The sequence below is a fragment of the Morus notabilis genome, unplaced genomic scaffold (assembly GCF_000414095.1).
Source record: "Morus notabilis unplaced genomic scaffold, ASM41409v2 Scaffold384, whole genome shotgun sequence".
Taxonomy (NCBI): domain Eukaryota; kingdom Viridiplantae; phylum Streptophyta; class Magnoliopsida; order Rosales; family Moraceae; genus Morus; species Morus notabilis.
The window spans coordinates 1,241,041-1,253,653 of record NW_010387635.1 but is presented as its reverse complement, the minus strand read 5'-3'; the positions used below and the strand labels follow the sequence as shown (position 1 = coordinate 1,253,653).

Below are 12,613 nucleotides of genomic sequence, written 5' to 3'. Positions count from 1 at the left end.
CTGTGTAGTTTGAAATTGTACGAGGTCAGTAAAATTAGTGTTTGTATTATCTTGATTTGGAATATGTTCTTATTTTCAAAATGAAAAAACAAAATCAATATAAATAAATTTCTATTACTTTATATATATATATATATATATGTGTGTGTGTGTGTGTGTGTGTGTGTGTATTCAAGATATTCAACTCTAAACCTTAACGTTAAAGATAGGTTCGGATTTATAACCACGTAAATCATGCATTCCCTTGTAAGATCTCTTTCATTTACTAGGCCACTTGTGTCACCCCCTCACTTTTACACCTATAGATCTAGTTAATGTTGATGGACTGTATATTGCTCTATCATATCATCTATATTTCAACTTAAGTTGGGGGAATTCCAACTCTAAATTTTAAAATTAGGGTTCGATGTAAATTTACCATTGGATTAAATCTACAACTATATATCAACATCACACATGATAGTATCAAATATTCCCTTACAAGGTCCTGATCAATTACTGGCCCATTTGTGCCACTCTTGATCAACTTTTACACCTATAGAGCTAGCTAGTTAATCTTGAAGTGAAATATACATACATGCATGGCTTAATTAGCTATCAAAATCATCTATAAATGTGTAATGAAATATTCTCTTGCAAAGTCTATTCTCTCTAGGTAACAACAACATATATATATATATATATATATTTATGTGTGTGTGTGTGTGTGTATCCCCGATTGGAATATGACGCGCCTAATTAAAAAGTACCATGATATTATGAAAGTCCCAGAAATTGTTTGTGTTCTGTCCCAATGGTTTATTGTCTACTGGACTGTATACAATTTAGTTTGATCTTAGGCATCATAGAAAGTTCTACCTTCCATTGCCTTTTGTTTTCCTCAAAAAAGAAAATGATCTCATTTTATTGCAACTTTCCTTATGAAAGTCCCAGAAATTGTTTGTGTTCTGTCCCAATGGTTTATTGCCTGCTGGGACTGTATACAATTTAGTTTGATCTCAGGCATCATAGAAAGTTCTACCTTCCATTGCCTTTTGTTTTCCTCAAAAAAAAAAAAGAAAATGATCTCATTTTATTGCAACTTTCCTTCATTTGATAGATGAACCATGATGAGTACCAAAGTAGAACCTCCAATACACTTCTTCTTGTGATCTCTTATAAGGGATTTTGCTCTTTGTAATGATTCTAACATCAAAGACCATACGTTTGCTAGCAACAATATAGCATTACCATTTGAGAAAGATAGAGATAATATGTATTACTCATTTGAGGAAGCTATTCATTCCGTTTTCCCAATCAATCCCAAACTTTTTGAAATTTTGATGCATATAAATTAGCCACAGGGGTATCCACTCCAATGTTTCACATGATGAACAATCATCACCTTGTAGAACGACAAAATTTAGATGCAAAAAAACAACTTTTCTAATCACCCCCCACAAATCTAGAGAAAGACACAATTTTTTTCCATCATATATAGGTCTAATTAATTTTTTTTTTTTGTTTCATTTAATGATCATAATCATAGTAGTTTGTTCAGTGTAACGCTAGGGTCTAGAAAGAAACATAGTTTATTTCACGTCAACAAAATGTTAGATTTAGTATACCTACAAGAGGTGCAATTATGGTACTTACATAGTGCATTCCCCCTTGTAAGAAAGCTTATGCTTCACACATCACACTATATCTACTATAAAGAAAGAGAGAGAAGAATAGGGATTTATATAGGAGTAGTGAAGTTCAAGTGTTGTCCGGTGAAAACATATTTTGAGTCAGCAAATTCATAGTGATTTCTCTTCACCAACCACCAATATCAGCCATGCACATAGTAATTTTTCCGTTTCTTTTCAACCCCACAGAAATTTTTTTTAAAAAAAAACCTTTAAAAAGTTTTTTTTTTTTTTTTTTTTTTTCTAATTTACTTAACAAAAAGAGAATTATTAATGTCATGTCACCCTCATCTCTTTTCTTACTTTGAAAATTTCTGGATCCACCAATGAAATAAAAAAGACCTAATCCAATTTTACTCAAAGGATGGGCCTTATTACCATGAGACCTAATCCAATTTTACTCGAAGGATGAGCCTTATTTCCACTCATAGTGCCACACACCAAATGCCGCATAACACAATAATTAATCGGGTAAATATAGTAAAATATCAAACTCCAAACTTCTGAAAGGCTAGATTGTAATGTTGTAATTAATTAGATTGAGAGAAGGAGAGAGAATTTGGAGAAGGGTCAGTGTCAAAAGGGTTAAGATCCTAATAGGACCCCCCAAGGATCTCCTTTTGCTGGTTACGCAAACACCTTATGGTCCATATATCCCAATTTTTTTTTTTTTTATTAATTGGAGAAATATGTAGAGAGAGAGAGAGAGAGAGAGAGAGAGAGAGAGAGAGAGAGAGAGCTAGCTTATAAGTAGTAGTACAGTTTTGGGTCACCGCCCAAGTGATGAGAGAGAAGTAACACCCCGTTTATGGTGGGAGCCCACTTGAGGAGTTCAATGATGAGGTCCGCCGCATGATTGGCGACCGCGGCCGACCCACCACCGTCCTACGTGGACTGCGCGTCCACATCACTACCCACAGTGGTACTTCCAAGCTAATTATAATTAATTAAAGAAGTTTCATTATCTTTTTCTTTTATATTTTCTAATAGATCCCTGCTTCTGAGCCACAATACGACGTCGTTTTTTGTGATCCTTCTTGTTAATTAGCTAGCACCCACGTCCTTTTTTCTTTGTCGGTCAAAGTTCAAACTTTGGTTTAAACACAACACCATATATATCCCTGTCATCGACCGTCCTGATCATAGTCTAAACCCTAGCTAGCTAGCTTTGAAAAATAAGACTATTCGTTTATTTTGATGCGATCTTATAAGTATGTAGTACTTTATTGTATTGAAAACTAATGTGGTGTGGCACATAAATTATGCTGTAGAATGTTCAAACCTGAATCGTGCATGCGCGCGTGTGTGTATAAATATATGTATGTAAATGCAACATCATGTGTACAAATATTGTACGCCTCTAATTTGTTGATTTTGTTTAGCTTTTTTTTAACTTAAATTCATATATATATATATATATTATTATACGTAGAAGGCGAAAATAATATATAGTTAGTTTCAAACTTTGGCCTTAATATTATTCTAAAAAAAAAAGGCTTTAATATTACACGTGAGCCATGTTTTGCTAGCTTTCAACAATTTCATGATTTTGCGTATATTAATTACTCAACAAAATTTCAAGCTAAAGATCATCTACATGCGGCTTAATTTCAACGAGACAATTTGATGGAAGTATTATGATATTCCTTTTCACGCTCCTTCAAGTTTTACCAATCCATATATACAGATCATCACTGCGCGTGTGTGTGTGTATATATATATATATGTATGTATATGTATTTGTTTTTGTATTATATATTACATAAAGAGATCGGCAAGATAGATATATACATGGTGTGTATAGATACATCTTGCCATATATACTGGAGCGGGTTGTTAAAAACTCTTTAACCTTAATAATCCACGTAGGTTAGTAGAGTATGGATATATATAACATATAACATATTCAAACATCTCCTTCATAAGCTTGCGTTTCTTTTTTTTACCATATTATATATATATATATATATATAGTCTATTCCTCATATGATTGCAATCTTGGGTAGAAAGTGAGTGGACCACTTTGAATGTTTTGCAGAATATTAACCTTTGCAGCTTGATCAAGCTAACATATACTTCTTCTAATCCTTTGGGAGAAATGTGGCATGTAAAAAAATAAATAAATAAAAAAGTGTCTGTGATAATGACGATACAACCCGAGATATTTATGCATCACCACCGCCTAATTACTAGTAACATAACTCCTTTATCCGCAAAAAAAAAAATAAAAAATAAAAAATAAAAAAATTGTACCATATATAACGCGCGCATTAATATTCCTTTTACCTTTTACTACAAATATACACACAATATGAGTACTTTAGTCGACAGAAGAGATAATGACTTTTTATAGCTCTCACGGTTCTCCACTTGCGGCAGAAGTTGATTTCTTAGTAGTTTAGTACCATATATCTATATTGCTGGAGATATATTTAGCTTATGCCGACCATCATCGTTGTTATGATAGTTAATAATATCTACTACACCACTAAATATTATATACAAAATATGTTAAGGATAATATTGATCTCTTCTAGAACTTAATTTGCAATGATAAGTCATACTCATGTAATTAAACTACAATATGATATACGACATATAGTTGATAACCCTATCACGCTCAAACTCATTAGAGACACTGATATATGTATAAGACAACTTTGACTTTCATATTTCTAGTCTACTAATCAATTATTACTTAAGAGAGTGAGCCAAATATTCAAATTATAACAATCAACTTATACCTTATATATATAGATCAAACGTAACGTCGTGACCAATTACTTACCATTATAAAATGAAAAAAATCTATGTACAAACCAAATATCTGAGTAGTTCTTCAGCTAGATCTATCTAGACAACTAGATATCACAACTCTTACTCGGGAAAAATATAGTACAAATTACCAAGAGGGAGAGTACAAAATGGTTATACAATATGGTGACATCTTAAAATAAATAATAGAGGATTATTATCAGTAGTGCCTCTGAATTTTAGGGTAGTTCTCAGTTTGTTTTCTGAACTTTAAAAACTCTCGTTTTACCCCTTAAATTTTGAATGTTTCTTACTTAACCCCTTTTGTTGTTTTGTTAAAATCAGAAGGAAAAAGAGAGGGTTAAGTGTGATCATGTGGGTTTTATCTGTTTCTTTTTAATAGAAATCTAAACAGAAAGACCACATACGTGACTGGCTCCCTGAATTTTAGAGTCATTCTCAGTTTGCTCCCCGAACTGTGAAAACTCTCACTTTACCCCCTGAACTTTGAATTATTCTCACTTAACTCATTTTGTTGTAATTTCTGTTAAAATCATAGGGAAAAAGAGAGAGTTAAGTGTAATCATGTGGTTTTTATCTTTTTTTTAACAAAAATAAAAATAAAAAGATTACGTGACTGCGTTATCCTCTTTGTTTGTAATCTGTTTTTAACAGAAATTACAACAGAAGGGGTTAACTGGAAACAATTCAAAATGCAGTGAGAATTTTTAAATTCAAAAGTCAAACCGAGAATGACTCTAAAGTTCAGGGAGCGTCAGTGATAATAATCCGATAATATAACGTCAAAATCTTAACTTTTTAATGCGAGTTATCATTATTTTATTAGTAAGTATTTAAAAATTAATTACACGTTAGTTAATATAAAAATTAGATTGTACTTATAAATATAAAAATATATGACCACAGTTTGACACATGAGTTGATATAAGAATATCAGCATATGAAGGTTAATTTGGAAGGTGCGTAAATTAATACTAAAACGATATGTGGGGTCCTCAATCCTCATATACACGCACAAACATATTGCGCGCGCACACACACAGACACACATATATATATATATATATGTATATATATAATAATCAATGGAAAGGCCTTTCTGGAATATTTTTGTTTTTGTTTTGGATCTTTGCTTTGTTTATCATCTACGTAAAGTACTATACCAACACAGAGTTCCACGTTGTTCTTCTTCCCGATCAAACTGTAGTTGTTTGTTGATCTTCTCCTCCAGTCTACGTTTTCCCCTGCTTTTCTACTCCCTACAGTTTCCTTCTCCAAAATACTTGTCCACCAATCATTTGCGGGCCGTAAAATGGCAAATGGGTACGACGACTTGAATTGACGGAAACACCCAGAAGCTAAAAAGTCCGAGCGGGGGCATTTTGGTATTTCTGTTGGGGAATTAAGCCATGTGATGTGAGCCGTGAGAGAAAACGCTCGGCTATGATGACGGGGCGGTCGCTTTGGCGGCAACACGTGGCGCAATCTTGTCCAGTTTTGCCAGCGTGGCAGGTGTGTGTCAGTGAGTTTTGAAAACGAAAAGTGGAAGGGCCAAGGGAATAATCATTATCTCGCGATATTTTGACGATATATAAATTTGAGTTTTTTTGTTTTTTTTTTGTTTTTTTGGAGAATTAATAAAAGCAAGTTCATGAGGAGCTTTCAGTTGGGGAGCTTAAAGGGCCCCTTGGGAAGGTAGTAGTCAAAGGCAAAATAGGACACAGAAACAAACATATATAAAATATATGGATTGGATAATTCATTGAAAAATGGAAAAAAAAAAAAACAAAATTGAGGGGTTGAATCTCTCTTATTACCAAATTAGCTAGATTGGTTACTATAATTATGAGTTTCATATTGCCTAGTCTTAGTCCTAATACAGAATATTTTATCAATCCAAATAGGACCTCGTACCATTTTATAAGTGATATAATAAGAATTATAGGTAAGATAATAATATTAGAAGAATATTAATGACCCAATTGGAAAGTGATTGAGAAATGAATTCTACCATAATAAAAAAGGTTCTGATTGTACTTTCAGACTATTTGTTTCAATTGATCACTAAGGACATGCATGCGGCTGAATTAATATAATTCAAAACTTTGACAATATATGTTCTTTTTTTTTTTTAATTTAGAAATAAAGTGACACTTAACTGCAGCATCTAATTTAGACATTGACAAAATTTGATAAAACATCAATGTCAAATTCCAAAATATTATTCTTGAAACAAAGGTACCACATAGAATATATTATGATAAAAGATTTAATCAATGGAAGAAAGACTAGCCATCAATATCTCACTTAGCTCGTAAGTAGAAATGTAGAGCAAAGTTTTATTTTTTTTTTAATTTTGGTTGAAAGTAAGTAGAACAAATTAATGGCCATAGCCGTATAGTTAATATCTTGAGGGGAGTTTCGTCGATTCGAGTTGTATCCGCTTATCATTTTACTTGTCCGTTATGCATTTAGGCCCCGTTCATTTTGTTGATTTGAGTTTAGAATTTGAGTTTTGCTACAGTAAAAAGCTCTTACAAACAATCACATTTAACTTTTTTACTACAGTAAAAAGTTCTCACATAAAATCACATCTCAACTCGAACTAAAAATTCGAATCAACAAACTAAACGGGCCCTTAATTCAAAAATCAATTATCTAAAATCACTCCGTACATTAAAGAACATGTGTGGGTTGAAAACCCGAACATAATAAACGGGTGATGACGGCACCACATTTTAACAGGCGCGGCAGGGGCGGGCTGGATAGTTTGGGTGGGGCAGCGGGTTTAATTTTATGACCTGGAGCTTGATCTATTAAAGAAAATTGTAACGAGAAATTAAAGAAAATTGAAGTAAATGAGGTCTCACGAGAAAAAGAGGGTATGAGGCATAAGGGGGAGCAGTGACGTCAGCAACTGGGGACAACCATCAACCCATGCGCAATCGAGCGGTCCTCACTTCCTCCTTTTATATTCTCTCTCTCCTTCTCTCACTTCCCTAGCTCTAACGGATTTTTCTTATCTCCCCATTTCTCTCTCTCTCCTACTATTCTTTTTCATCTTCCATAACTTGTTCTTGTTTACTTCTTCTTCTTCATCCTTCTTATAATAATTTGTCTTATTTTTCTGATCTTCTTCATTGTAAAATTGCTGTCTTTATAACGAGCTAAAACAACCAACAGACCAACCGAAGCAGCAGGTATGAATTTATTTTCTAGTCCCGATCCATTGCATGCATGGGAATTGGAAAAATTAATACCCTTTGTGTTTGATCATAACAAACAAACAAATCCCCTTTTTTTTAAAAAAAATGGACAATAATATAATGTCCTTTTTATATATCTTCGTAATTCTTGTCATCCTTCATATTCCTGAGATGATGCTATATTATAGCTGTTGTCTTCCTCTCTCTCTCCTTCCTAAATACATTAATTAACTGAAGCCCAGCGAAGTTTTGTTTTGTTTTGTTTTGTTTTTGGCTGGCTAGCTGTATATATATTTGAGTCTTTTTCCTGTTTCTCCACTTTTCTGGTTTTTTTTTTTTTTTTTTTCCCTCAAATCCAAGTAAAAAACCTTCTGGAATTGATGTCGTTGGTTCAGCTAGCTAGCCCGAGTAGGGTTTTAGTACTACTAATATTAGCTAGCTTCTGGAATTAAGAGAATTACCTGAAGAAAGATCGAATATATATATATATATAACGAAGATGATTAGTAAAAGAAATATATATATAATTTTTAACACTTTTTTCCTTGATTAAGGATACATACAAACCTACTATATATATATATATATATAGATATATTCTCCTGAAGCTCTTCACTTGGGCTCTTCATAATTTGTTCTCCAAAGCTGCAGGTTAAAGTGTAGTCTGAGAAACATTAATTTGAGCCAACCCTGATCTCTTTTGTCTCTTTTTCTTTAGGAAACCCTAATGAAAACTGAAATGCATAATTAGTAGTCTCGAAAACAGGAGTACTACTAACAGTGAAAAGGAATAAAATGTTATCCTGTTTTTGGTCAGAATTTTTGTGCTCTGAGTCTTATTCATATATGTATATGTCTATATATACACATATACATGAAAGAGAAAAGAGAAATGGGTCAGATATAATATCATTATAATGTGTGCCATGGAAATTCTCGACAAAAAGACAAGAGAGTCAGAGTTGAGAGTCCCGTTTCAACAATATTGAGACCACGGACTCAGTGTCATTTCCTTTTCCATATAAACTCGCTCCTTCTCCAACATCAACTACAGGTTAAGCCTTCACTTAATTTGGCACCTCCAATATCCTTATATATTTACAAAACCACATATTTTATATATATCCTTTTCCTCCTTTTCCTTTTCTCTTTCGAGAAACCTACGCGTGCTTAATTGTGATAACGTCATCCACACTCCCTCTCTCTATATATATTTCGCCATTTTATAAACCAATTATACATATATATATATATATATATAATATGTATATTTATATTTCAAACTCCAATTTGTCTCTTTTTTTTTTTTTTTAATTTAGATCTCTGAGCTCACTTTTTTTTTTGGTTGGGTTTGGGGGATCTTTCTCGCATGGAGGATTAATTTGTTGAGAAATTAATAATTTCCTTTTTTTTAAGTGTAATATTATATTAGAAATCCCGTTCTTGATGCATCATTTCTACCATTCACCAACACAAGACAACATCATTAGCACAAACCTCTAGTTGTCCGTTTTCTCTCTCAGGCTCCTCAGCACAAAAAACAGATAGGCACCTAATTCATCTCCAACTCCCAATTCTTGGTTTCTATCAACAAAAAAAAAAAAAAAAAACTCTCATGATTTGGTTTTCTTCACCTTTTCACCCCCTAGCTAGCCCTCTTATTTTATTTTATTTATATATCGATCCCCAAGGTCAAAAACTTTTATTTCATAATTAGGTCTTTGTTTTGTAACACGCGCTCATATACTATAGCTAATATCAGAGGAAGGAATAAATAAATAAACAAATTAAAAGGAAGGGTGTTGTTAAGCTCACCACCAAATGAGCTGATGATTATCTCTGATAACACTTGTCACCTACATAATAAATTGGAAGGTTCCTTAATTAATTATATTCCCTTTTAGAATTACTTTATTATATATGTTTTTTTTTCTTTTAACAAAGTTTCCCCTTTCTTTTTACCTTTTTCACCAGAAATTCTCTCTCTCTCTCTCTCTCTCTATAACTTGACATCGTTATGATTTAAGGATGATATGGAGTAATAAGCTAAGGTATAGTGGTGGTGAATTTGATGCAGTTCTAGTACCACTACTAGTACCGGCCGCAGAGAATAACTATACATGATGGAGTCCAGTTCCGTTCCTCCCGGATTCCGGTTTCATCCGACGGACGAGGAGCTCGTCGGCTATTATCTGAGGAAGAAAGTCGCTTCTCAGAAGATCGATCTTGATGTCATCAGAGACATTGATCTCTACAGAATCGAGCCATGGGATCTCCAAGGTATAATACATATTTATTATATCCATAGATAATATTCTCTTAATATTACAACTAGGGTTTCAGTTACATATTTGATACAATTTTTGTAATAACATGATCATCATGTTGTTATAGAGAGATGTCGGATCGGATATGAAGAGCAGAATGAATGGTACTTCTTCAGCCACAAGGACAAGAAGTATCCGACCGGGACGAGGACAAACCGGGCGACAATGGCCGGGTTCTGGAAGGCCACGGGGAGGGACAAGGCGGTGTATGATAAGAGCAGGCTTATTGGAATGAGAAAAACCCTTGTCTTCTACAAAGGGAGGGCTCCTAATGGACAGAAGAGTGACTGGATCATGCATGAATATAGACTTGAATCCGACGAGAATGGTCCTCCACAGGCAAGTACTAGTACTACATACTAATACAATATACATAATCATGATTATCTTTGATCTCCAGCCAATAAGCATGTAGTGCTACTAATTATAGTAAGATTAGTGCTATTAATAGTAATATCGGATCAGTAATAATGGAGAACAAATGATCTTGTAAAAAATCAAATCTGAAGCTTTAATCTAGCATCATAATATCGATCATCTTAATTGACCTTAATGTAGTGGTCGATTGTATCTAACTTTTCCTTCCATTTTTATCTGGGAAGATATAAAATTTTGCTACTAATTTGTCTTGTATATATATTATTAAAGGTTCATATCCATACATATAACAAGTATATGACCCAGAAAATATATCATATCGTCACACTTTTTTTTTTCTTGTTATTTTCTATCTATTAATGAAATATTTATGTGGTACATAAACACACACACCTTATTATATACATACACACACACACACACACATATATATATATATCATTATATATATGTATGTATATATCGTTGATGTTGATGTTACATCATCCAAGTAAGATCATTTACCAGAAACAGTCTTTTGCTTGAGTCCATATATATATATGTGTGTGTGTGTGTGTGTGTGTGTGTGTGTGTGTGTGTGTGGAGTTGTTAACCACTAATATTATGTCCCTGAAATATATATGAATCACTTCGTTTTTTTGGAAGATGACTTCCACCAAACAAGTCTTTTAAGTCAAAAAAGTAAATAATTAAGTGCTTTCAAAAGCACGTAATATTCTGTCTTCCAATTCCTTTTTCAGTACGGCTCTCTCTTCATTTTGTTCGTCAAAAGAAAATTTCCATTTCCTATTCCTCCGTCACTTTTGACATCTACGTCCTGATCGATATCTCTCTTTACCTAACCCGAAAAGAAAATATTTGACTCAACACAAAAGCCGAAAGCAAATATCTCACTAGAGAAAAAGAGTTCAAACCTTCTTTTTCCTCCAAAAAAAACAAAAAAAAAAAAGGTTCATTAGCTAATTATAATTAACCCTCTTTATTTTTCTCTCCTCAAAATAAAAATATAAAACAAATATCATATTATATCCTCCTACATATGCTTATATGCGATATTTTTATTTATTTTTTTAATTAAGGGTGAGATTTGAACTCAAGACCTTAATTTTAAGGTAGGTGTGGAATTACCATTAGACTAAACCGGCATTTGCCACCACTTTATACGACAAGCTTTACAAGTTGAAAAAGTGATAAAACTTTTTATGTGTAGATTTGCTTTTTTTTTCTTATATCAAGTATGGTTAAGTGTTTTGCAGGAAGAAGGATGGGTGGTATGCAGAGCCTTCAAGAAGCGAATGGCGAACAGCCAAAACAAGACCATTGAAGGATGGGAATCGAACTACTTTTACGACGAACCAAGCGGAGTGAGCTCCGTGGTCGATCCAATCGATCATTACATGTCAAGGCAGCCACAGAACTTCTTAGGCAGCAGCCAAAATTTCATGTGCAAGCAAGAGTTAGAAGGCGATAACTTGAGTAGTACTTTGATGACTATGCAGCAAAGCAGTACTACTAGTACTACTGATCCATTTGTTCAGCTTCCTCAGCTGGAAAGCCCTTCTCTTTCCTTGATAAAAAGGCCAGCTAGCTCGGTGTCGCTTATATCGGAGATTAACGAATTAGATCAAGAACACGATCAGATCATCAACAAATTAGGGTGCAGCAGCAGCAACAACAACAACAACAATATTAATAGTGCGGCAAAAAAAGTGACTGATTGGAGGGATTTGGATAAGTTTGTCGCTTCGCAGTTGAGTCATGATCAAGATGATCATCACGGCCGGTTTGTGGAAGGTCATCATGATCACGATGGAGATTCTGGCTTTGGGGTGAACCAGGATTTGGATACGACGTCGTTTATGTTCTTGCAAAGTAGTACTAGAGATAATAAGTTGAGTGCGTTCTTGAACTCATCAAGCTCGGACGACTGTGGTTTCGGAATATGCATATTTGAGAAGTGAATACAAAGTGAGAGAAATTAAGGGAAAAGAGAAATAGAGGCGAGATATTAATACTATAAATCGACCGATATTCATATTGAGAAGCAGGTTTAATATAATTGGTACGTACGTATGTAGTATTAATATTGTTATGATCGGGTTTGATCATATGTTGGAAATCATGCATATCCTTATGTTTTGGGATATTGACATATATATTTTTGTAAAAATATGGTTGTGCAATATGAGTGAAGAAACTCATCTCTCTCCATTTTGTGCCTCTCTATTACATACAAGCACATATCTATTAACTCATG

General features: G+C 33.6%; 1 protein-coding gene across 1 annotated transcript; it reads left to right on the top strand.

Annotated features, from left to right (window-relative positions):
- Positions 1–7,580: 7,580 nt before the first annotated feature.
- On the top strand, positions 7,581–12,399 carry LOC21409353 (NAC domain-containing protein 37). The gene is made up of 4 exons (XM_024177093.1): positions 7,581–7,645; positions 9,729–9,931; positions 10,046–10,317; positions 11,613–12,399. The coding sequence occupies exons 2-4, from the start codon at positions 9,772–9,774 to the stop codon at positions 12,315–12,317; spliced, it is 1,137 nt and encodes a 378-aa protein (XP_024032861.1). The 5' UTR covers positions 7,581–7,645; positions 9,729–9,771; the 3' UTR covers positions 12,318–12,399.
- The last annotated feature ends 214 nt before the right edge of the window (positions 12,400–12,613 follow it).